This window comes from Notothenia rossii, assembly GCF_949606895.1.
Source record: "Notothenia rossii genome assembly, chromosome: 5".
NCBI lineage: Eukaryota > Metazoa > Chordata > Actinopteri > Perciformes > Nototheniidae > Notothenia > Notothenia rossii.
In genome coordinates, this window is record NC_136903.1 from 31620889 (window position 1) to 31647587 (window position 26699).

Below are 26699 nucleotides of genomic sequence, written 5' to 3' on the forward strand. Positions count from 1 at the left end.
GACATTACAAAGCAAAGATAATAAAATAATACAAATAAACACCACAGGTATACAATACATGTTTAAAAGGCATACTGTTGTGCGAATATGAGCAGCTCAATTAAAAGCAGCCAAAGAGATATGTTTTTAGTCTCCATTTAAAAATAGTAAGCGTTTCTGCGGTCGTGCATGATTTGGGTAGTTTGTTCCAGAGTGTCGGGGCATAATAGCTAAATGTTGCCTCTCCATGTTTTGTTTTTACTCTCGGAACCGATAGCAGACCCGTCCCAGAAGACCTGAGGCACCTTGATGGCTCGTAATTATGCAGGAGTTCAACAATATACTTTGGTCCTAAACCATGTAATGATTTAAAAACTAGCAATATTATTTTAAAATCAATTCTTTGGCCGACTGGAAGCCAGTGTAAAGATTTCAGAACCGGACTGATGTGATCCACTCATTTAGTGTTATTGAGGACACGTGCAGCAGCGTTCTGAATCAGCTGCAGCTTTCTGATGGATTTTGTTGTCAGCCCTGTGAATACACTATTGAAGCAGTCAAGTCTACTGAAAATAAAAGCATGGACAAGCTTTTCTAAATCCTGTTATGACATTAGTTTTGTAATCCTCGATAGGTTCTTCAGGCTGTACTCAGCATTGAATCAAAATGCATCATAGCTTTAAATCTTAATAAGTTTCTGAGGCGTTTTGCAGAACAAGATGGTAATCGCCACATTCAGCTGTTATAGGCATGCCAACTTGATGCTCTGCTCACGGATGACTCGATGAGCATAATAAACTTTTAAGATGATGACCTTACGTGTGTAAATATATATTTTTTCTTTGTGGGGGTCTGCCCCCAAAAAACTGTTTTAAGTCCAGAGAAAGTCAAATAAGACGTAAAAATTCACTGCCCAGCCAAAAAAAAGTAACCACTTTGACTTAACTAGGCCAGTAGGTAAGGGCTTTCCACTGGATAATAACTGCAGCGATGTGTATGTTTTAGCTGAATACACGTTTTGTAACCCTAACTGATGCAGTTAGTCACTTCTTTAATTGTTTGTTCTTTCTGATGTAAAGTCAAGGTTGTAACTGTTTGCAATGAAGTGGGGCGCTGAACTGTTCCTTTGAATCTTTTGATATATGATAGTAATTACTTGTCTTTCAAATTTGAAGGAGGGTGAGCAAGCATCTTGAGGAACATTCATCATTAATCCCTCCAAAAAATATAGTTTATTCAATAATAACACTGAATATGTGAATCATAAAAGGGATTGACAGCTAATAGGAATAATATGATTGTTAATATGATCATATTCATACAGACACACATCGATGAGACAGTTAATTAATGTACTTATTGCAGCAGTCTGCATAGATTTGGTACCCCTGCTGGTCTAAGAGTGAGACAAACTCATTGAGTTAAAATTCATTCAATTATGTCTGCCACCTTATATATTTATATTTAAGGCTTTACTGATGTGCCACAAAAATGTCACCAAATGTTATTGAGTTAAAATATTAATATTGTGGCTTTCCAAGTCAACATTGATTGATATGACTGCGTTTAAATCAGAATATACTTCTGCCAGGGATGCCACCCCTCAAAATCTCCTGCCACCCTCTTGCCACCCCATGAACATTTTTCTAGATCCGCCCCTGCCCCTTACCCACATCAATTCCTGTCTGACAGCTATTAAAACTTGGATGCAACATAACCTCCTCAAACTGAACAGCAACAAAACAGAACTCCTCCTAATCGGCTCCAAATCCACCCTCAGCAAGGTCACTAACATATAACACTCACCATCGATGACGCCATTGTTTCCCCCTCCAATCAGGCACGCAACCTTGGCGTAATCTTTGGCCCCACCCTCTCCCTCGAACCTCACATCCACCCAACAGTCAAAACCTCATTTTTCCACCTCCGCAATATTGCAAAAATCCTACACTCTCTCTCTCACCCGCCCTGCAGCCGAACAACTTATCCATGCCTTCATTTCCTCCCGCCTTGACTACTGCAACTCACTTCTTTACGGCATCAGCACTACATCCCTCAACAGACTCCAACGGTTTCAAAATGCAGCTGCACGTCTCCTCACGCATACCAAATCATGGCATCACATCACCCCAGTCCTCAAAGACCTCCACTGGCTTCCTGTCTCCCATCGCATCAACTACAAAGTTCTGGTCCTCACCTACAAAGCACTCCACCATCTGACCCCCCCCCCCCCTTATCTCGCAAACCTTCTCACTCATTATCAACCCCCACGGTCCTTCAGATCCACCGCAGCCGGACTCCTATCCATTCCCACATCCACACTCTGCAGCTTTGGGGACAGAGCCTTCTCAGTGGCAGCTCCTAGGCTCTGGAATTCCCTCCCCCAATATCTTTGTGACTCTGAGTCCCTCACAGTCTTTCAGTCCCGCCTCAAAACACATCTTTTCAACTCTGTCTACCCATAAGCCCCCCGCCCCCAATCAACTTCCTCTTGACTGCCTTTTTTTAATTTTACTATACTTACTTGTTTGCCTGTCCTTGTTTGTCTACCCTCCCTCATACTGTAAAGCATCTTTGAGTTGTGAAAAGCGCTATATAAATAAAATACATTATTATTATTAATATTATTGGCTAGCGTTCCAACACATTTTTTGGGATAGGCTAAGGGGCAGGATATCTCTAATGGCGCATTTCCACTACACGGCCTCGCTCGGTATGGCTAGGCCTTGTTAAGACTGGTTCACTTTATGGCGCATTTCCATTACAGTTTAGGAACTGGGCTAGTATCTATAGTAACGCAGTGTAGGCGGAGCCGTGACGTCATCTTCAATGAGAACCCCAGAAAAACAACACAGCCGTTAGCTGTTAGCACTCAGAGCTCACAGCTCCTCATATCTGTTCAGAAACTAGGCAAAAGTTAAAAAAGCACAAACCACAGACTGTCTGTGTCATGGCGAGTACAGTCGCTGGTTTATTTATGTCTCTAGGCCGTTGTTGTGAGTGTGGACGGTCGGAGCATATATAACGTTAGCTTAGCCGATCTCCATTCAGAAAACACGCATTTTAAAAGGTGTTTCGCCTGCCGTCTGTCTGCAGACTTGTCAAAGCATTAATTCATGGTTTTTACTAACCGGTATCAGTATGTTGTTACTTCGGCATCATTTTGAGACGTGTATTACATCACGGTCAAATATGTTAATCTTGTTGTAGCCCCCTTGCCAGCGATTCTCTCTCTAGTTTAGCATACTCAGCCCGACTCAGCCTGGTTGTTCCTGGCCCTAGAACCACGATTTTATGGGGCCAGAAAAACTGTGAATTAGGACCCGCTAGCCGGTGCTAGGCCAAGTGGAAACGCAACCAAAAACGGGCCCCGCACGGCTCGGCACGCTTAAAGCGAGCTCCGCTCTGCAGTGGAAACGCGCCATAAGCGGTTGACCAATCACAACAGAGCCGGCTAGCTAACCAATCAGAGCAGACTGGGCTCTGGTTTCAGACAGAGGGTGAAAAGAGGTGCTGCAGAGGCAGAATGAGAAAAATAAAGAGATTTTTGAACATTAGAGCATGGAGACATGTTACAGTGGAGACACTAAATACACATATGAACCTGAAATGAGCAGAATAGGGCCTCTCTAAAGCTTGGTAAATGGGAAAAGCAGGACAGGAGGAAGTGAAGAGCGGAGAAAACGCTAAGGAAAACAAGTTTGTTTTACAGGGAAAACTGTAATTATGAAATGACAACTATCTTTTTTTGCGATGAACAAAAGAAAACAATGGATAATAAAAAATACTCACATTACATAAGTGTGTACAAAAACACTTGCATATACTGGCTGTTGCTTTTCACTATCCTTCCTTCTCCATGGTAACTCACATCTAAAATGATGCCTCACAAATTGAAATTGAAAATATGAAAACGTTTACCAGGAGGGTTCCCTTATAACCAATCAAGAATCAGATAAACGAATTCCAGAGGCTGAGGAGTTATTTCCAGCTAGGATAAATAACAAGATGTTGAAGAAAATGTGCGTGATTAATTGCGAGCCCTGTGAAAATGAATAACGCTTCATCAAAAAAATACTTTTAAAAATCTTTTCAAGCAATGAGTTGCATCTTCTCATGACTTTTAAGGCTTCATTTTTTTGCCTGGTGTGTGTTCAGCATATATTTAGCCTATGAACCTCTCTTGTGCATGGCTAAATGAGATGTAATTTGTGTGGGTTGGCTCACTGGAAAGGAAAAACAGGATGCATTTCCATAAAATATCTACTTAACAGCAGTTGTGTTTTGTTGGTGCTCTTCTCCCACTTGGCCTGTGCCCCCTCACTTCACACACACTGTCTGAGGGTGAATATATTCTAATGGCATGGAAGGTCTGGGCAGGAAACACATACATTTAAAATGCTGCTGGTCGGATCTAATGTGTCTGCGTATATCAGCGTGTGCTGTAATACTTTTAATTGAGTCTTATTTATAGCTGTAAAAGGAGAGTGTGTATTACATTTTTTTCCCCCATTTTTTTTCATTTAGTTTCACACTTTCTTTCTCAGATATTTTTGCAAGTCGTGCTTACAAAACACAAATCGTACTGTTTATGCCATGTAAAGAATTGTCTTTAAAAGCTAAGCACTAAAACATAAAGGGGTAATAATAACTTTATGCTCAGCTACTTAAGAATGATTTTAGGATTATTCTTTGCTCCACTACATTCTTTTTGGTAAGGTTTTTAGGAATCCAAATTCCAGATTTTTGATTAAACAAGGTAAAAGGAAACAGACCCGATTGTAAAAAATACAAAGGAAATACCAGAATGTAAACCTACATACACTCAAGGTTTGAGTTCACAGCAATAAGGAGCGTAAGATTCTACATTTCAAAATATGATTATCTTGTGAAATATGATTCATTCTTAAACAATAAAATGCAGAATTAATAATCCATGATAAGAACAGTAATTGTTCCGCATCTAGTTTATATCCATGCAGAAGGCAGAGGAAAGTGCAGCCTACAGACATCACCCCACCCCCTTCACAGTATGGCGGTTCACATATTGCGAAGCTGAACGCTGCGGCAAACCGGCCTCCCATAATGCATTTGTGATCACTGTAATTTCTAAGGATAAAAAGAAAAGCAGAAATCCACGAAACCCACGAAAAGACAGGAAAGTTCAGCTGCATCAGGATTGCAAAGTTACACTGTTAAAATGTCCTATTGTGCTCTGAAATGAGGCTGGATCGAAAAGTTAAAAGCTTTTGTTAAATGCCAAACACAACCGTCAGAGTCAAAAAAGATGGAAGAAACGGTAAAACTATGTATTTCCACCTGCTCCCATGCTTTGAGTATAACCTTTTAGAAATGCCTTTTATATAGAAGTTTGATCAAGCCAATGAATCTGCTCTATACTTTTCTTCCAGGTGTCCTTTAATGCAAATGCTTCTCTAGATATTTCCCCGGTTATAATGAGGATAATGATGGCAATTGCACTCCATTATTTACTGTTCCAAAAGTTAGAGAGCCTTACGGTGTCTTTTCTTCCTCTTTATTTATTTCGTAAGACCTGTTGTCACTGAAAGTCACTGTTAGCATTTCCTGCTTGCCATTATTTTCCGCCCCTTATTTCCCCTGACCGCTGAAAGGGGGGCAATTTGAAGTTTTTCAAGTAACTCCATTTTGGGGTAGGGTGATAGTGCCAAAAGCATGCAGTTAAGAGCAACATTTCTGTGCTTTTTCACCTGGAGAAAAGAGATGTGAACAAGAGCGGGGAAAATAGAAACTGTCCACTTTGGGCTGTAAAAAGCCAAGGAGGAGGAAAAGGGATCTCTAATAAGCACTGTGTCTTCTGGCATATCTAAAAAAAGGGTATAAAAACAATCAGATGGAGTCTTCTCCTTCTCTTCTCTACTTCATGGGGGGATGCTAAAAGCTGAGGCAAGGGTCCTGTGTGATGAGCAGTTTATTATCAGCCTCTTAGAAAAGCAGAACTATAGGATGGTGCATTTAAAAATAAATAAATACTTTTGTGGTTTATATTTGCAGCGCACAAATACCTGTATGTGCACACACACCTGTATGTGCGCAAACACCTGTATGTGCACACACACATTTTAAGGCAGGCTCGTCACAAGAACACAAGCACCTCTTGAACATTTGCACGCACACGCATTTCCACGCATACATCAACATTTCAAAGGTTTAATCAGGTAGTTGAAAAGGAAAATGCCATTAGATTTTAAAGTGGATAATTTCACATCCTTTCGTCCATTCATTTCTTCATTTTTCTTTTCAAACTGGCCTTTTATGCCTACTGCATGTGCTTTTATGGAAAATTACAACATTCAATGGAGACCCCGCGGTCAGGGATAATTGCACAAAGAACCATTAGCAGTCTTCCAAGACCAATGCAACTGCGAACATTTGTCTTCTTCTTTCATAAAGCTTTTCTCAATACGTTCCTCATAAGAAATTGGATAATCATAATTTAATTATCCGTCATTATGTGGAGCAAAAACGCAGGTCACCTTGTCTCTACTTATGCTAAATGCTGTCATAAACAAATAAATTAAACGACTAAACAAACAAGACAGTTTCATACACTGTAGGTACAGTGGCTAATGCTCTGTGCTTTTTCTCTGCCAATTTAGTTAAAGAAATAACAGTCATGCTCCAAGTTTGCTGGAGCACTCACCTGCACCCACCTGCTGATCAGCAAATTGGCGCTTCAGTGGAATCAGCAGGTGTATGTTTGACTCATATATGTGACCAATAGTAACCTTTCACCTGCAATTCCGTACTTCACATTGTATTCAGTGCTACTTTGCGTCAGAATTACATTTAGAGCATATTCTTTTCAGTTCCATTAGGGTTTATTGCAGAAATTATCGAATATTCTATTCTCGCTTTGGATAAAAACGTCTTACAAGTGATATGTAATGTAATGAGGTGAACTGACACCTCTCCAGCCACCAGTCCACCCTCCGTATTTGTTTTGGTCCAAACCGGTGACTGTTCGGTTTCCAGGTCCCACAGACTGAGCTACTGCCGCCACCACTATATTTGTCCTATCGTTTATTTCGGAGAGGTTATTTCTGTTTTCTAAAACCAACACACCAATAAAAATATGTATGTATCTCTTAAGTTTTCCTAGAACACTTATTGTGTTAAACTGGGCTTAAACCATTATTTAAAACGTTTTTGCTGAAAAACTGATCACCTTTTTTTCTAATATATTTATTCTGAAGCTTTATAGCTTGAAGTCCATGACTGGCATTTCCCAAAGGATCATTGCCTGCAAAACTTGTCTTTGAATCACATTATTTATGGTCCTGTCTTGGACAATTGCAAAGATTACTTTTTGGTTAATAATAGTCGGATTCTTTGTAAATGTTCTTTATACACGTTTTTTTTAAGTAAATTCTAAGTTTTGTGGATCTAATGATGAGTTTACATTTGTATACACCTGATATACGATCAGGTATTTTATATTTTTATTTTATATATTGTAGGCCTATATGTAAGTGTATTATTTGTGATATATGCAATTATGTTTATATTTTTAAAATGTGCTGTTTATTTATTTGTTTTATTATACTTTGTTCAAAAAAGTGTATATGTTGATGCCTAAACACATTGCTGCTCATGTAACACAATATTTTTTTACCAATTTGGGATCAATAAAGTATACATCCATCTATCCATCTATCTTTCTATCCATCAATCCATCCATCCATCCATCCATCTATCTATCTATCTATCTATCTATCCATCTATCAATCTATCTATCCATCTATCTATCTATCCATCCATCCATCCATCCATCCATCCATCCATCTATCTATCTATCTATCCATCTATCCATCTATCTATCCATCTATCTATCTTATTATCCATCCATCCATCCATCCATCCATCTATCTATCTATCTATCTATCTATCTATCTATCTATCTATCTATCTATCTATCTATCTATCTATCTATATATCCATCTATCTATCTATCGATCTTATTTGAGGTTGCAGTACCACAGCTCACATCTGGGGGATGTGGTGGCGCTGTTTAAAAACAGCCCTGCTATCCTCCTGTTCTGCTTCTTCTGCGTTTCCTTTACGGCTCACTCACAACAAACATAGCGGCTTTTTAGACGAATACATGGTCCATGCAGTTGGATATTAACAGAAACGTGATTACAGGTGACACTCACTTTTTCACTATAACTAAAAATGTATTTGGACATTTCCCAGTGACGTGAGCTAACTGTTAGGAGCTAGCTAACTGTAACTTGTCGGGCTCGTAAGCCAAACTTGAGCTGCTTTGCTAACAGAGCAGGCTGAACTTGGAGGACCAGAACGCTTCACATTTGGCTTTTAAATACTACATGTGAGTAACTTTGTACCCTCTCACGGTTTAGTGTTATACTTAGCGGTATCTGCTCTTCACTGTCGAGTTGGCTGAGCTAATGACACACCTCTCAGGGTGTTAGCCCTGCAATGAATCACACCTGACTCTTTAAAGAGAAGATCCTGGCTCCTATTTCTGCTAAAGACTATTCTGTGTTTCTGTGCTCTTTTATATCCTCACTTAGCTACACTCCTAAGGTTATGTGCATTAAAAATCAGTTAGCTTGAAGCTCAGGAAATTGATAACTGTTTTCCAATTCCAAAAGTGACAGTGCTGAAACTCAAAACTGTAAAGTCTTCAAGTATTCAGTCTGACACTGATCTATGCAACATATGTTTTAGAGGACACTGAAAAAAAGGCTGACAGGGAGATTTTCTGATTTATACGGAGCCCCTAAAGCAGGGGTGTCAAACTAAAATACACAGTGGGCCAAAATAAAAAAAATGGGTACTAGTCGAGGGCCGGACTGGTTCAATGTTTATTGAATGAACTTATTGCACATATTAAACCTGGAATCAACAAAGCTTAAATTATTGCCTATAAAAACAACATTACACATTAAATAATCAGTTGCACTCATTTCTTATGGCTCTATCTGCTACCTGAGTCATTTCTTAGGATTACATTTTTCCAAAGACCAACAACAGCTTCAAAAAAACTATTCCCCTCAAAGAAAAAAACAAACATACCCTGTTGTCGCAAGAAAAAAAGTGCAACAGGAAATATCCATTGAAACTCGGTGTGCTGCTTTGTGATGCTAGTTCAAGTCAGATACTTGGCATCTCATCTTGGGTGCAAGTTCATCAATGTTTGGGCTCAGGCTCTGAGCTGAGGAAACCCTCAGGATTGAGTGAAGGTGTGCGTGCAATATACCGGAGGGCCAGATCTAATAGTAATTAAATAATTATCCTGCAGGCTGAAATTAAATCCACCACGAGCCTGATTTGGCCCCCTTGCCTTGAGTTTGACACATGTGCCCTAAAGGGACATGAAAAAACAGAGGAAAAAAAAGTCAGGATAACGGGTTAGTGGGTGTTTCTTACAGCCCGTCCACACAGCGGCGTGCGTTGAAAGCTTCACCATTCACTTTGAATGGGGTGACGTCACTTTTCGCCGAACTGCATTGTGGGAAGCGAAGCAGAGCTTTGCTAGGGTGGCTCGCTGCAAAAGTTGCAATGTTCAACTTTTGAAGCCTCGGCAGAAGCGTCAGCCAATCGAATCATATGCCAGTACAAGCTTAGTCAATCAAACCGCTGCTTGTGTGTCCGGGGCGGGAGATTCATGTGATTGGTTGTTGGTTGAGTTTCAGACACGCCCGCCGGCAAGCTTCAACGCGCGCCGCTGTGTGGACGGGCCGTCAATGTCGAGGACGCTTGCTTGGTAGCACATGTACCTCCAATTCACTTGCTTCAGAAGCGAGGCGAGAATCCTTCCTAGCCTCGGAAAACGAAGAATTGTGGAACAGCCTAACGGCCCGTCCACACGGCGGCGTGCGCTGAAGCTTCAACGCTTCTGCCCATTCACTTTGAATTGGGTGACGTCAGGCTTTGCCGAACTGCATTGTGGTCGCTTCGCTTTGCTCGCGTTTCTCGCTTCAAAAGTTGAGCAATGTTCAACTTTTGAAGCTTCAACGGAAGCGTCAGCCAATCAAATCATATGCCAGTTCAAGCTCTAGCCAATGAAACCGCGTGCTTGTGTGTCCGGGGCGGGAGATTCATGTGATTGGTTGTTGGTCGAGTTTCAGACACGCCCACCGGCAAGCTTCAACGCACGCTGCCGTGTGGACGCTGTGTAACAGGTGTGCTGGTGTGCGTCATATGCGTGGCCCCGCCTTAAATGGAGAGCGATTTCCGCCAAAGATTTGGAAATAGGTCCGTGTGCAAAGCTTTGTGGGGATTTTAAGACCGGAGTCTACACATGTGGAGCCTCGAAATTTCTTGCTATGAAGTACGCTGGCCTCGGTAGAATTCCAAGTATGCTGGACATTGGAACAGTCCTTCGGCGGCACTCGATGACATAGTATGCTTGAAATAGTGGCTCTGGAGGAGCCTTCCTCGACATTGAGAAACACCCACTTTTTACTTTTAACCTTTTACGCAATGCCTACACTGTGTTTACCTTCATTCGAACAGCTATAAAGAGTGACTGGCTGTTACGTTTTAACCAAGGTCACCAAGGCATGATGGGCGGACTGGGACTAAAAATCAGCCCGGGAATCTCACCCAGCCCAGCCCACGTAAACTGTCAACGGGGGCGGGGGCTAGTGAACTGTCAACGGGGGGGGAGCTTCGCTGCGGGGAAACGGTGGACCTAGTGGACCTAGTGGACCTAGTGGACTGAGAGTCACAGACATTAATTTATAGATCAAAGCAGACTGGTTCACAGACTCTCCTGTTTGCTAATCCGGTGCTTAAACAAATAGCTCTACACCCCTGGCCGAAATGTCCTTAAAATTAAATCTGAATTTGAAATATATCTCAAATAATGTATGCACTGTCATGTCCCCACATAAACATAACAGTCTGCAATAAAATGGTTGTCTCCTGTGCGCTCCACTTCCTCCTTGGCGCACCGGTAACTTTCTCAAAAAAAAATTAAATAAAGTCGGGATAACGGGCTAATTTCTCGTGCTCACAAGAAACGCTCTCGTGCGCACGAGAGACTAACCCGTTATCCCGACTTTCTTTTTTTAATTTCCCTTGAGGGGCTCCGTAGATTTACACCTGAAAACAAGAATTCTTTAGAAATCTATTGGTGTTTTCTCTGGTTTGCATAAAAGCAAATCTGGTTGTCTCAGTCTCAAGAAGATGCTTACATTCTCTGACCAGCTGTCAAGGAAAGCAAAGGATTTTTTGGGGTCATTTATAAAAATGGGACATTTTCAAACTTGCCTAAATAGCAAATATTTTGTTTTTCGCAGATTCAACGACAAATTAACAGCTTAAGGTTTATGACATTTAATGCAAAATGCAGGGATAAGTTATCTATGTATATGTAAGAAAGAAAAAAAAATACAAGAAAAACTAACTTTAATGGCTAATAAGATATGTAGTTATATGTTTTTGTTACGCAAAACAGTATATCTGTTATAAAAACTGTAATGTATTACTGTGTTTTCAGCAAGTAATTTTTTTATTTCTCAACTGATGAAAAAAACAACTAAGTATTTTTTCCTCTCTACAGAAAAAACCATAACAGGAGTGCCCTTGTGATGTAGTCGTTTCTACGTACCGGCTTCCTGTCTATCTACCTTCTGAGAAGGATTTTAGATCACCCTCTAATCACAGCGATGGATGAGGAAATCCAAACTCTGAAGCCCAGGCGGATCCAGAATCAGAACGTGGTTCATCGTCTCGAGAGGCGGAGGATCTGCTCGGGCCGCCCCGGAGCTCACTGGTACAGAGTCCGCTGCTTCCACCAGAACCTTTTCCCCAACTTTACTGTGGTCAACGTGGAGAAGCCCCCCTGCTTCCTGAGGAAGTTCTCACCAGATGGACGCTGCTTCATCGCCTTCTCCTCAGACCAGACTTCTCTGGAGGTAAAACGCTAACTTTTTTCCATCCATATTTCCCTCCTCTACATTGGAGCTGATCTGGACCTTCCCCCAATACTTTGTGTGTCTCCCTTGTCTCCTCACACATTTCGCACACATCAAAAAACCATACACTTATAAATTATCCTTATTTAATTTAGTTGTATTCATAATTGTATTTTTTATTTACCATATTATGTATCTTTTATATTTTTAATCCTTTTAAAACAAAATATTATTATTTATATTCATATTTCTCACACACCAAACAACCATTATCCATATTTAATTTAACTGAATTATTTTTCTTTTTAATTTGTTTTATTTATCAATTTATTTATCTTTTATGTTTTGAATGATTATTATTTATATGAGTTGATTTTTCTGAATTTGTTTTCATCCGTCTTACTTTAGGCTATATACTGTATGTGACCTTGCACTTCTCTTCACCTATCCTGTGATTATTTATTCGCCCAATCAAAAAATTAAGTTGAATGAGTTTAACTCCCAATCCTCAAAAGCAAACCACCCAGACTGGAACAGACTTCTGACTAACCCATTTACCTGAGACAAAGAAATAAAATGTTCTCTCTGCATGTTCCTCCCATAGATTTATGAATATCAAGGCTGCCAGGCAGCTCAGGACCTGCTGAGGGGCCAGGAGGGAGAGACCCTCCTGACGGCCAATGACCAGCGTTCCCTCAACATCCGGGGCCGTCTGTTCGAGCGCTTCTTCTCCTTGCTCCACGTCACTAATGTGGCCTCCAACGGAGAACACCTGAACCGGGAGTGCAGCCTCTTCACTGACGACTGCCGCTACGTCATCGTCGGGTCGGCCGTGTACGTCCCGGAGGAGCCGCCGCCCTACTTCTTTGAGGTAAAAACACCATCACACTAACTATATATGTACTGGGAAACTCAAAAATAATTAAAACAACCATATTTTAGCATGGTTTGAAAGATTAAGATTATAATATGTGTGCTTTTATAATATATTATAATATGTGTGCTTTTAATGAATTAGCTAGAGACGAGTCCCCAAACTCACTACACATGAAAATTATAATCCAATATCAATATCCTGCCATTATCTTTATATAATATTGTATTCTTTTTTTGTAAAATGTTATCTTTATTTGACATTTTTCTTTAAATTCTTATCTTTATAAGACATTTTATTTTATCTTTTCGTTGTAGATACTTCCTTCTTATGTTTATATACATATTATTTCTTTAATTTATCTTTTATTACATTTTTTCTAAAATGGAACAGCTGTCATAAAACCCAATTTCCCCCAGGATGAATACATTATTTCTGATAGTGATTTTGATCTTTCCCCTCTTAATAAAATACAAAAAGGAAATAAAATCAAACGTATTCAAATTTCCTTAAATATTTAGTCTCATCTATGTTTCATCTCCCTCCAGGTGTACCGGAACAACGAATCTGTGACTCCCAACCCCCGCTCCCCTCTGGAAGACTACTCCCTCCACATCATTGACCTCCACACTGGCCGGCTGTGTGACACCCGCTCCTTTAAGTGTGATAAGATCATCCTGTCCCACAACCAGGGCCTCTACCTGTACAGGAACATCCTGGCAGTGTTGTCGGTCCAGCAGCAGACCATACACGTCTTCCAGGTGAGCAGATTAACAATGTCAATCTGCTCCAAATCAATTTAAAGCTAGAGCGTCATAGGAGGGTTTTCATTGTTTCTCTTCCCTCATTTCCTTCCAGGTGACTCCAGAGGGAACATTCCTGGATGTCAGGACTATCGGGCGGTTCTGTTACGAGGACGACCTCCTGACTCTTTCAGCAGTTTACACTGAGGCTCAGGCTGAGAGTCAGCCGGGCTTCCCCCGCCTTTACACTGACAAAACCATCAACTCCCTCAAGCACAGGCTGCTGGTCTACCTGTGGAGGAGGGCGGAGCAGGACGGCAGCGCCACTGCCAAGAGGAGGTAAACTCTCACTTTTCAAAGTCGTTACTTTATTCAATCTATCTTTTGCCGCTTAAACAGGTTAAACCTCACAGCCTTAGCGTAACGTTTTGAGTACTACACATTATCTTGTGTATGATAGGCAGAATCAGAAACAGGTTTATTACCAGGTAGGTTGACACGTGCAGAGGTGCAGTGGAAACAGGTTGGATTTTCCCCATTCCGGTACAGTGGAGGCCACAGGTTTATTATTGAGTTCTCTTTTGGAAATCCTTCTGTTTTTTTCCTGAGCTGACTCTCTGGCAGTGTTTATCTGAGGAGAGCAGAGCTGCAGCACCTTTGTAAAGTCACCTTTCACTCCAGCTTGTTTATTGGTTCATTCATCTGACCCAAACGTTCATGAAACACAAGGTTCCCTTTGCACATTCCTTTATTTCTGTCGGTTCCCAATAACTGGAAGGATTAGTCAATTTAGTACAATCGTGGATAAAAAAATGTAATTGGAAAAAATTGAATTTTCAAACACAAGGAAACCGCAACACAGGGTCATTGGGTTGTTGTTTTTCTTTTCTGTTGCGTTGGTGAATAAATAAAAACAAATGACCTTTACTTCCTTTGTTCTCTCATCCCCACTAGTATACTCCCGAACAGTACGATCTATGATTCATCAATAAATGGTTTTGTCGTGTCATTTAGGGTTGCAACTGAGAAAATGATGGTTACTTGCTTTTCTATAAAGTAAAAAATAAATGTTAGTTAGTCTTGACTTAAAATTAAAAGATGTTCAATTTAAGGGCTCTGCAAAATAAATAAAATAATTGAAAATTGTATTTATATATCCTGATATCACAAATTACACATTTGGCTTTACAATGTGCACTGCATAAGACAACCGCTGTCCTCAGACCCTCACAACATACAAGGAAAAACACCCACAATTAACACTGAAAAAAGCCAGAGGGGACCCTCTCCCAGGACGATAGACGTTGTCTGAGATAATACAAAATAATACAACTACAACATAGACAATCCAAATGACAAATTATTTAAACGTATATCAAATAAAAGAGGGATCCAGGAGTTAACGTTTTTTTGTTTACCTTAACAAGATCCTTTTTCCTTTTCTTATATATATTCTGGGGGGAATAATTTGGGATAAGGTGCCACAGTCTGTCAGTGAGCACACTTACTACATTACACAGGCACTGTGAAAGTAATACATTCAGTAAGCTTCAGGAAACTACAGCTGTGAAAAAGAGGCATGTGAGGCTGTTCAAAAGTAGGATAAAAAACAGCTACTTCGTCATAACCTGGTAAACATTCCTGGACTTTTACTACCAAACATATTTACACAGTTTGAGTCTATCAAGCACCTCTCCATGACATGCTAATGTGAGATACTCTGTTTCTGTGGTCTTTCTTCAGATTCTTTCAGTTTTTTGATCAGCTGAGGAGGTTGAGGATGTGGAAGATGCAGCTGTTGGATGAGCATCACCTCTTCATTAAATACACCAGCGAAGACGTGGTCACACTCAGAGTCACCGACCCTTCGCAGGTACACACACACACACACACACACACACACACACACACACACACACACACACACACACACACACACACACACACACACACACACACACACACACACACACACACACACACACACACACACACACACACACACACACACACACACACACACACACACACACACACACACACACACACACACACACACACACACCTGAATTCCTCCCTGTGTTCTCCTTGTTACTCTCCCCTGCTTCTCGTGTCTTCTGTTGTTTGTGCTGCATGACAGGGATTCCTCTTTCAGGTCTCCATGGACACCTTCCTCTTGAGATTCTCTGCACTGCTGTGATATATGCTTGGCAACAAACCACATATAGTACCAGACGGATCTAATGAATATATTCTTTACTTAAAATCTCAGCTCTCTGACTACTACCTTTTCACTCCATATTTCCTCCTCTCTTCTCTCCCCCCCACAGCCGTCGTTCTTCGTGGTGTACAATATGGTTTCTACAGAGGTGCTGGCCGTCTTTGAGAACACCTCCGACCAGCTGCTGGAGCTCTTTGAGAATTTCTGCGACCTGTTCCGAAACGCCACGCTGCACAGCCAGGCCGTCCAGTTCCCCTGCTCCGCCTCGTCCAACAACTACGCCCGGCAGGTCCAGAGAAGGTACTGAGGAGAGACATTTCTTTATTAGGATCCGCATTTGCACAAGCATGAGAATTGTCTGTCCTTCCTGGGGTCCACATACTAATAGTCAAAAATGTGATACTAAATCCAAAAAAGGCAACAAACATAAACAACTTGGAATGGAAGTAAATGTAAAATATCATCCTTTCATTTATCATTGAGTGGTGAATTGATGACGTATTTTGTAGGCCGACCTGGAAGTCTTTTTGGAATATCACAGACTATAACTCTGGCACGTTTACGATACTTACATGTTTTGTCCAGCAGGATAATATCCACATATTAACACCCTTTCATGATTTTAAAAGCATAAATGCTGTCACTAAAAGTAAGTAGCTAACGTAAGACTCCAAAAAACGACATCACGGTCACATGACTATGTATGACCACCGCTAAGCTAAAGGCTGCTAATGTTCGGCGTGATGATGTTTAGTATTTCTCATTTAGTCACTTTTAGCAACCAATGCATAAAAGACTAATTGAAGCTTCAGACATTTACGAGTGAGGTACAGTGGAGGAAATATGTATTTGATCCCTTGCAGATTTTGTAAGTTTGCCCACTTACAAAGAAATCAACAGTCTTTATTTTTAAAGGTAGGTTTATTTGAACTGTGAGAGTTTTATACATTATATAAAAGATCAAAATAGTACTTAGTACTTGATGGAGAAGCCCTTGTTGGACAGCACAGAGGTCAGACGCTGAACATTTCAGGAGGGGTTGTGGTCCACTCCTCTCTGAAGATCCTCTCCAAATCCTGAATGTTTTGAGGCTGATGCTTGGCATCTCGAAGCTTCAGCTCCCTCCACAGATTTTCTATGGGATTAAGGTCCGGAGACTGGCTTGGCCCCTCCATCTCCTGAATGTGCTTCTTCTTTAGCCCCTCCTGTGTTGCTTTCGCTGTATGTTCATGGTCATTGTCGGGCTGGAAGACCCATCCATGACCCATGTTCAGTGTCCTGGCTGAGGGAAGGAGGCTATGGGCTAAGATGTTACGGTACATGGCCCCGTCCACCCTCTCCTCGATGCAGGGAAGTCCTCCTGTCCCCTTAGCAGAGAAACACCCCAAAACATAATGTTTCCACTTGACGCTTGACGGAGGGGATGGTGTTCTGGGGGTTATAGTCAGCATCTCTTTTCCTCCAAACACGGTGAGTCGAGTTGATGCCAAATATTTATTTTGGTATCATCTGACCACAGGGTTTGATCCATTATGGTGTAGTGTGTTACCAATAGTTTTCTTGGGTCTGTGGTCCCAGCTGCCTTGAGATCATTAACAAGTTCCTCCCGTGTAGTTCTTCGCTGATCCCTCACCTTTCTCATCATCATTCATCAATACCCCCAGGGCCAGACCTTGTGTGGAGCCCCAGACCTCGCGAGGGCTGTTGATTGATGTCCATTTTCCTTCCATTTCCAAATAATGGCACCAACAGTTGTGTCCTCCTCACCAAGCTGCTTTCTGGTGGTCTTGTAGCCAGTCCCAGCCTTGTGCAGGTCTACAGTCTTGTCCCTGAGGTCCTTAGACAGCTCTTTGGTCTTGCTCATGGTGGAGAGGTTGGAATCTGATTGATTGATTCTGTGGACAGGTGTCTTTTATACAGGTAACAAGTTGATATAAGGAGTACTTTTTTAAAGGAAAAGGACTTGTGTAACCGGTCTGTGGGAGACAGAATTCTTATTTGTTGCAAGGGGATCAAATACTTATTTCCCAAAGTTAAATTCAAATCAATGTTTATCTTTTATATAATGTCAATTTCTGGATTTTCTTTTTGATATTCTTACTCTCACTGTTCAAATAAACATACAATTTAAATGATAGACATTTAATTGTAAGTGGGTGAACTTACAAAATCTGCAAGGGATCAAATAATTATTTCCTCCACTGTAATTAATTATATATTTTATGTCTTATAACAAAACGCGAAAATACTTTGTTTACCTCTCACTGTTCAAATAAACATACAATTGAAATGATAGACATTTAATTGTAAGTGGGTGAACTTACAAAATCGGCAAGGGATCAAATAATGATTTCCTCCACTGTAATTACTTATATATTTTCTTATAACAAAACGTGAAAAGACTTTGTTTACCACATTAAGATGCCTGGAATGTTATTCCAGGCATCTAAACAAAATGTGTAACAAATTAAAATAATGAGTGAGGCAAGGGAACTGGAAGAGGTAAAAAGCTAACTCACCCTAATGTGCATATAACTACGGTAAATCATGGTGTCATCGCTAAGCTAAAGGCGGCTAATGTTCAGCGTGATGGCGCCATTTGTCTCTTGTTACTAGCAACAGCCGTTTTTAAGACATATCGAAGCGCCGGACCATCACATGATGGGAATTTATTTTTAAGCATACCGAGACCATAACCCTAAAATCTATCCCATAATATCTTTGGTGATTGTCTATCCTAACCCTTGCTATTACACATCTGAACAAATTCAGTAAAATCATAGTTCGACCTCATTTTGTCATGCATGTCTTTTACACTTATGTAAGAGTAATCACTTTATTTTGACCTCCTTGTAATCTTTGAATAATATCAAATTGAAGCACTGGACCAAATGACCAAACAGTAATCAAGCTGTGACCGAACGTGATACGTACGGATAAAAGATGATTGAATTCAAATGCCAAAACTCAACGTATTTCAGTGAGAACAGTGCAGGCAAACTGCAAGGTCTTCTCTGAGTGAAAGAAAAAAACTCTGTACCTGATGGTGTGCAGCCAAATGTCAGAGAGGATTTGAAGAAGGTGGTTAGGGAGGGAAGCGGATCAGCAGCGATCGCCTGGAGGCGGAAGGAGTTTTAAGACTTAATCATGAGATAGAAGACAGACATTAAGACAGTCAGCATGGCTGGAGGAGCCGTGATTGAATTTGGCAGTTCGACTCGCCATCGTCAGTGACAAAATCCTCCATGGAAGGTGAAGACGGAGGACCAGGCAGAGGGGAAGGTTGAGGAAGGAAGGGAAAATAAAGGATACTTTAAGCGAGGAAAAGGGCTTAGAATTGGATTTTAGAGTGGTGAAAATTGTTGTCACGAAGAAACAGAGGAGAAATTAAAAGCTGGGGCGCACATCTAGTAAACCAGATTTGAACCACTTAGAACTGGCTAGGGTAAACCCAGCTCACAAGGCATTGAACTGCCACAAGAATAGAAAGGAACCGCAGTTCTGCAAGAATGGAGTGGAAATAGGGAAAAATATGGACAGAACAGAGTTACTGCTAGTCTCTTGGAAGTACAAATTAGCCAGTAAATGAAGACAAATGCTTAAAGGTCCCATGTCATGCTTTTCCGGTTATTACCCATCCCCTTGTGTGTTATGAAGTAGGGCTGCAACTAACGATTATTTTGGTAGTCGACTAATCGGTCGATTATTTTTTCGATTAGTCGACTAATCTAACGATTATTTCTGTCACACCCTCCATCTCTGCTTCCTGTGGGCACGGCTCCTTTTCCGGGCTCCAGTGCATGTTCTACCTCAAGTCTGCACACCTGTGAATGTCACCCTGTTGTCCAGTCCCAGGATCAATTCAATCGCATTTTATTCTTGTCATTTCGCAGACCCTTGTTAATTATTATTTTAAGTTTGGAATTAATTACAGCGTCCATAAAGCTCTAGTGTGCTCTACTACGCTGTAAGCTTGGCGCTGTTTAGCAGCTCGTTGGTGGACACGCAGCCTCAACATAACTGAAATAGCGTTTGCTTAGCAAGCATTAACCATGAGACGTTCTGTTTTCCAACATGTAAGCTAACGTAAACATGACTATGGCTAACTTGCTCAAACTTACCCATGATCCAAAGTAGCAGTCCTCACGGTTCCAGGGTGCTTGCGTTTTAAATGCTCGTGCATCACTGTAGTGCTGCCGTGGAATGCCAATTCCCCTTTACAAATTCTGCATTTCACTGACTTCTTTGGCTTGTCGTCTGTGAAATACTCCCACACTTTCGAAACTCTCGGTCTCGCTTTTTTGAGCTCTTCATCACCCTCATTCTCTCTCCTTTCCGCCATCGTTCGTATTCTTTCTTCTTTGTTGTTAGTACAGAATGCAGTCATGGCAGACAATGGAGAGTATACTGCCCCCAGCACTTCCTGTAGTGCATTGCAGTTACAAATGAACATTTGCGCAGTTTTGAATTAACGTTACCGGCTCTCTGATTGTTTTTATACGACGCGTCGACACTCAAATTCTGCGTCGACGAATTTTTATGATCGACGTCGTCGATTATGTCGACTAATCGTTGCAGCCCTATTATGAAGGTTTTTATGCATGTAAACGGTCTGCAGAGTCAAAACCCTCAAAGTACACCCTGTAGGGAGTAAAACTCTAACGACCCTACACACGGCGGCGTGCATTGCCGCTTCAATGCTTCTGCCCATTCACTTTGAATGGGGTAACGTCACGATTCGCCGAACTGCATTGTGGGAGCAAAGCGTAGCTTCTCTCGCAGTGCTCGCTGCAAAAGTAGAGCAATATTCTACTTTTGCCGCCTCGACGGAGGCGTCAGCCAATCGAATCACATGCCAGTACAAGCTCTAGCCAATCAAACCGCGTGCTTGTGTGTCTGGGGCGGGAGATTCATGTGATTGGTTGTTGGTCGAGTTTCAGCCCCCCCCGCCGGCAAGCGACAACGCACGCCGCCGTGTGTAGGAGCCGTAACACAGAAAATACCTCCACAAAACGCCTCGTTGGAGATTTCTCATGTTCTTCCTGGGCATTGTGACGTCTGAATACCCAGTAGCCACGCCCAGAGCTATGACCAGGCTGATTGGTCGAAATTAACCAATCCACGGACTTCCACTCATACACACGGTGCACGCAGCTCTGCTGATTTCTCCTCACTGGCTACAGGCTGGTAACAGACAGTTGGGGTCGTGGCGAAATTCTCTCTGCAGACCCATTCTCACAGCGTTTATCAACCTTTTTCTTACTCCATATCAAGCCACACTTATTGGGGGGGTCTGGAGCTATTGGAGCTCCAACGAGCCGTTAAAGGCAGAGAGTGAAATTCAGTGAATACACGTAGTTTACAGAAATGCTGTATGAGAAACCAATGTGAGTTTGGAAAATTGCACAATATGTCTATTCTAGTAGACCTCAACAATGGAATTATGATCAGTGGAAATGGCCATGACATGGGACCTTTAACATAAACAGTAAACACTATCGCATTCAAATGTCCACTGCAGCAGCCCTTTAGCTTTTAGCACCAAATAATTGGTTTAACTGCGCCAACAATAATATGCTTGACCAAAACCAATATTTGAGAGCAGCATACATTGGAGATTCACGTGAGCAACAGCAGTTAATTTTTTGTTCTTGCAATTCAAACTACCTCTGTAAGTCTAAAAGCAACATGAACACAGCTATGCCGTCGACATGTTGTTGCTATGAGGGATATTCATGCTGGCGTTGCAGCAACGTTAACGTCATGACGTGGCTGCCCTTGGGCTCTGGTCAGTGGAAAGACAAAATGGTACCAAAGTGCTATCCAAGTTGAACTAGCCGCAGAACAGAACTAGAACTCATTTCAGTTGAAAAGGTTAATACAAGCACTTTTGTTGTGAATTTCGGCCACATTGCTGCATATTATCTAAGGAATACTATGCTGATGTCCGTTTTTTTCTGCCCCTCAGATTCAAGGACACCATCGTGAACGCCAAATACGGCGGGCACACAGAGGCGGTGCGTCGGCTGCTGGGTCAGCTGCCCATCAGCGCCCAGTCATACAGCAGCAGTCCTTACCTCGACCTCTCCCTCTTCAGCTACGATGACAAGTGGGTGTCAGTGATGGAGAGGCCCAAGACCTGCGGAGATCACCCCATCAGGTATAGACTCCATCAGGGTCATGCATTGTGGGTGTATTACATTTGCTCCTCCCTTCTCTGAAAACGGCAGAAAGCAAAACTGATCTCAATCATATTGATGCCTCAGAAACTAAAGGTCTGGAATAAATAAAAAATGTAATGTCTATTCTTTGTACCCCCTCAACCAACAGGTTTTATGCACGGGACTCTGGCCTGCTGAAGTTTAAGATCCAGGCGGGCCTTCTGGGTCGGCCGGTGAATCACGCTGTGAGACGCCTGGTCGCCTTCACCTTCCACCCCTTCGAACCCTTCGCCATCTCTGTGCAGCGCACCAACGCAGAGTACGTGGTCAACTTCCACATGAGGCATGTCTGCGCATGACCAGCTCCTGCATGGCACTGCAAACAAAGTCACACTCGGAATCAAATTGGAGGACTTCTGTTAGGAGGTGGCAATACAACAAACACAATCAGGAGGCACATCGCAGTTTGTTCTGTTAGTCCCCCCTCTCATCCTCCAGGGAAATCAGCGGTCCTCTCCCCGCACCCTCCTGATGGAAACCACTGTTCCTCGCCTCTTTCCCCCTTCCATCACACAGTGGTCACTCCACTTCCGCCTGCTCCTCCCCCTCCGCGAGAAGGCAGCAATTCTGCCTTTTTCCTTTCGTCGGCAACGCTCCTCTTTCCCCCTTTCTCCACAGAACAAAGAGGGACCTGTGGGGAGGAGAGGCTGGAATAAGTGTAAATGGAGATGTAGAGAGAGTGATTGATGTGCGACAGAGGTGGTAGCCGTAGGTAGCCGAACCACAGGTGTTTTTCTTTCCCTCACTGTGCTCTGAAAGCTGCACATTCTGCTCATGCAGTTGGTCCATGACCAGCTGTCCAACCAACAATCTTTTTATTTTCCACATGGATGGGGAAAATGGTTATTTTATATTATATTGTTTTTACACGTTTTTACATATTGCCGTTTGTATATATTTTATGCCAATAAAATTGTTTAAATGTTGCCATGTTGATTTCTTTATAGCTTGAACAAAAGCAGAGGGTTGCAGCGGGATACAGTCATTCTAGTATTTCTTTCTCTTTTTTATTTTAGTGGTTCCATATTATGTTAAGCAATTATATATGAACACTGGACAGGATAAACTTTCTTTCTCAAATTGGGCCACTATGCTGTTTAGAATGACTTAATAATCTGTGGCACTTGCACATGTGGGGCCCTTAGGCAAGCCTGTGTGTTTGTGTGTATATTACTCAGATAAAAAATCATCTTTTGTCTAACAGCCAATTCAGTACTTTTCACATCAAACTGCATGTAACGTAACCAGTGTTGTGCTAGTTACTGAAAACCAGTAACTAGTTACCATTACTAGTTACATCACTTCAAAAGTAACTCAGTTACTTTGCAGATTACTTACACACAAACGTAACGCGCTACTGTGGACAGTAACGCATTAGTTACTTAAAAAAAGGGCTCCCATTAATGCCCTTATAGCCTTCATTTCAGTACTGTTATTGCATTGGAGAATAATACAATCTGCTGATCAAGAAATAGCAATAGAAATAGTAGAAATATCCTGCATGTGTTCTACAACATACCTGGCAATGGCTTTATCAAATTTTCCCTGGCTAGCAGTCCCTCGGTTAAAATCCAGCCGCTGTTGCTTAGCAGAGTCACTCTTGCTGGAGTGGCGTCGGATGAGTCTGGGTCTGTGGTTTTAGCTAGGCTACTAGCTTAGTCCCAGCCAGTGGCGGCGCCAGATTATTTTTGTTGGGTAATCTATGGTAGGGCTAACCCATACAGTGGTGGTTCTCAAGTCAGTATTTGTAATGTAATGACATGCACACTATATCACAATTAATCCTAGAAGTTCTGCTGTCTGTCTGCAATTCACTCGGCGCGAGTTTGGGGACTTTTCACTGTGAACGTGACGTATCAGTAATGCATGAGGCAGCAGACCCAGATCCCTAGAGAGAAATCTTATATCTCTATGACTCTGAGCAGACCCAACGTTTCGTTGCTCTGATTGGCTGTAGGTCTATTCAAATTGCATTCGGAGGCATTTTGATCTGACCGCGGCCGCGCTGATATTATAACGCGAAATAATTTCCACACCTAGTGTATAAAACTCCCCCACTACTTAGACTATTCCTTGCACCCCTCTAGCATAAGCCCGAATGGTATCAACCATATTGCGTCAGTAACGTGCACTTGTTGTTACAGCAGGATCAGTTTGTGTGTTGTGGACACGACCGGTAGATTTTCGCAATCCGTATTAATAACATGCTTACTTTAACATACTTTTTCATGGTCGGGCTAAGGTAGGGCTAAGCCATTTCTTGGTATGGCTGTAGCCTACCCCAGCCATACCCTGGTGCCGCCACTGACTGTACTTAAGTACAGTTCTCATCTCTGTTCGCCTCGCTGTTGGCGCCGCTCACCAACGTCTGGGAGCCGAGACTATATAAAAAAAATAACAACGGAGTAACACACCATGTAGTAACGGCAAATGAGTTACTGAATAAAAAAAATAACGCGTTAGAGTACTAGTTACTGACAAAAATAACGGCGTTACACTTTGTAACGCGTTAGTCCCAACACTGAACGTAACCTAATAATCAATTTACGTTAACAAACCCCCCCGCAGCATATCTCAATGGATCCTTATTAACCTGGAATAATGTTCACGTAAGTCTGTAACACATAGCAGACACTGTAAGTGTCATCATATTTAATGTGAATACTGATTCCAGCAGTCTGTTCCCCTGCAGTGTATAGATTCATAACATCACCATTTTTATATCAGCACCATCTGTGTCAGAGACTAAAACGAGGGACATCTGCTTAGCTTAATGTGCAGATATAAACACATTTGCAAATGTGCGAACACCCGTCACCTGTGACATACAGTGTAAATGTAACACATAAACAGACACACATGTCTAATAACGAGACGTAAAGCTAAAATAAACACACACCCAAGCAGCTGCAAGAGGTCGTGGAGAGCAGATGCTGAGGGATTAAGTGTTCTCCAAGCCTCTGGTTACACACTATAGTGGACTTGTGTGTGTGTGTGTGTGTGTGTGTGTGTGTGTGTGTGTGTGTGTGTGTGTGTGTGTGTGTGTGTGTGTGTGTGTGTGTGTGTGTGTGTGTGTGTGTGTGTGTGTGTGTGTGTTTGTGTGTGTGTGTGTTTGAGAGAGAGAGAGAGAGAGAGAGAGAGAGAGACACTAACAGGGGTTTGAAAGAAGGTGTTTACAGGTGGACAGATGATGGAGAGATTAAACAATTATTGAGAGACGGTGAATGAAAAAACAAGATGAAGTGTGGATCAATGCGCTGTGAGTGCATTACGCAGCTGCTTAGTTTGGCTAAGCACAGTAACTACTATCGCCTGGATCAAGGCTTAAGGAGGCCATGTTATGTCATTGTCATTACAGTGTGTTTGTGTAAACTGGTGTGACATCATGCTGTGATAATCAGCTAATTGCAGGAAGGGGTGCACACTGCAAGCACAGACAGGCGTACATATTGAAGGACAGTGTGTTTTGTCCTCTGGAATTGTACGGTGGCCGACAGGAAAAAAACGTGTTACAACTGCCCAAAACATTTCCATTAGGAGAAACCTGCAGCAGTTTAAAAAACAATGCACATTTTAAAAAACACAGGCAAATGCACAGCATTTAGAAAACATTTACCAATTTGACGAAACATGTTCACTCAAAGCTCTGCATAAATTAAATGCTTATTTTGCATTTGTTTTGGCATAATTGTGTTTTTATATTTACATCGATTTTGAAAGTGCAGCGCATTTCCGCTATTGCAAGTGTTTTGGGCCGTTGTAGCGCGTTGGCACCTGAAGGCCACCGTAGAATAAGCACCTCCGCTCGTATGTTCATGATCCTGTATTAATTTCAAGCAGTGGTTGAAAGTACCTTGGTACATTTTAGATTATCATTACAAAATAGGAATAAACTGATATAATGTACTTTTATAGGTTAAAGTTACCCAGAAGAATACAAAGTAATTTAAATACAACCCACTTTTACCAAGTGCAAAAGTGAAGGGATGAACACATTAACATGCTCAGGGATTAACGGATTACATATAACAGGGTTAAATAATCAGGTTACAAATATCGGTAACTACAGGTATATTCCCTTACAGTTAAAAGACGTTATCAGATCACTGCTACATTTATTTTACAAAAACGGGGATTACAAGGATTATAATGTTACTAAAAACTAAAAAGAGCATGTGGTGTTGGTAGTAGAAGAATGTAAATTGTATTTGTTCTCTGTAAGAAGTACTGTTCTGTAGGCTAATACTAAGTGTGAATCTATATGCTTACTGCCTGAATCAGCTTTATGGTTTTCACTTTCTACGGTTCATTTGTTCTTTTTTATCCACTGGGTGAACCTATATGTTCATAAAATACTGTGTGTGAGCTCAATTGTATGTAATAAATCAGAACAGAGCATTTTCTGGCAGCTCAGATTGTATTTCTGCTTTTTTAAACTGCAGTATGTGCTCATGTATTTCATTGTTGTTGTACAAAACACTGCCTGAATATGCTTAATGAAAGCAGGTGTTGCTATAAATTAAATCTCTGAGCAGAGAACACATTTTGGATCATAAATATCTTGCTTTCTTCTTTTCTAAGGCAACATTATTTAAACATAATACACTGAATTAAGAAAAAGTCTGATATAGATATTACTTATCTAAAGTATTTATTTTCTTAGCATTTGATAATGATTTAATCCAACAAAAATGGAAAGTAATTACATTACTTTACTTTAATATTTTGATC

At 41.5% G+C, this 26699-nt stretch overlaps 2 protein-coding genes across 6 annotated transcripts in view; one reads left to right on the forward strand and one right to left on the reverse strand.

Moving 5' to 3' along the window:
- Nucleotides 1-8048: 8048 nt before the first annotated feature.
- On the forward strand, nt 8049-22894 carry det1 (DET1 partner of COP1 E3 ubiquitin ligase). Of its 2 annotated transcripts, none has more exons than XM_079683637.1 (9): nt 8049-8163; nt 11555-11909; nt 12514-12780; nt 13332-13544; nt 13642-13865; nt 15270-15399; nt 15857-16047; nt 21716-21907; nt 22078-22894. In XM_079683637.1, the coding sequence occupies exons 2-9, from the start codon at nt 11661-11663 to the stop codon at nt 22265-22267; spliced, it is 1656 nt and encodes a 551-aa protein (XP_079539763.1). In that variant the 5' UTR covers nt 8049-8163; nt 11555-11660; the 3' UTR covers nt 22268-22894. The 2 variants fall into 2 exon arrangements, with proteins under 2 accessions (XP_079539763.1, XP_079539762.1); XM_079683636.1 differs by having other exon boundaries at nt 8069-8350.
- LOC307040623 (uncharacterized protein) overlaps nt 22464-26699 on the reverse strand; it is a 27636-nt gene continuing 23400 nt past the window's right edge. For 2 of the 4 annotated variants that reach the window (XR_013808544.1, XR_013808545.1), the window contains exon 3: nt 22467-22599. The gene's annotated coding sequence lies outside the window, so the exon portion shown is untranslated. Of the gene's footprint in view, nt 22600-23487; nt 25892-26699 lie in introns of those variants that run through there. The other 2 variants (XR_013808542.1, XR_013808543.1) reach the window with 2 other exon arrangements.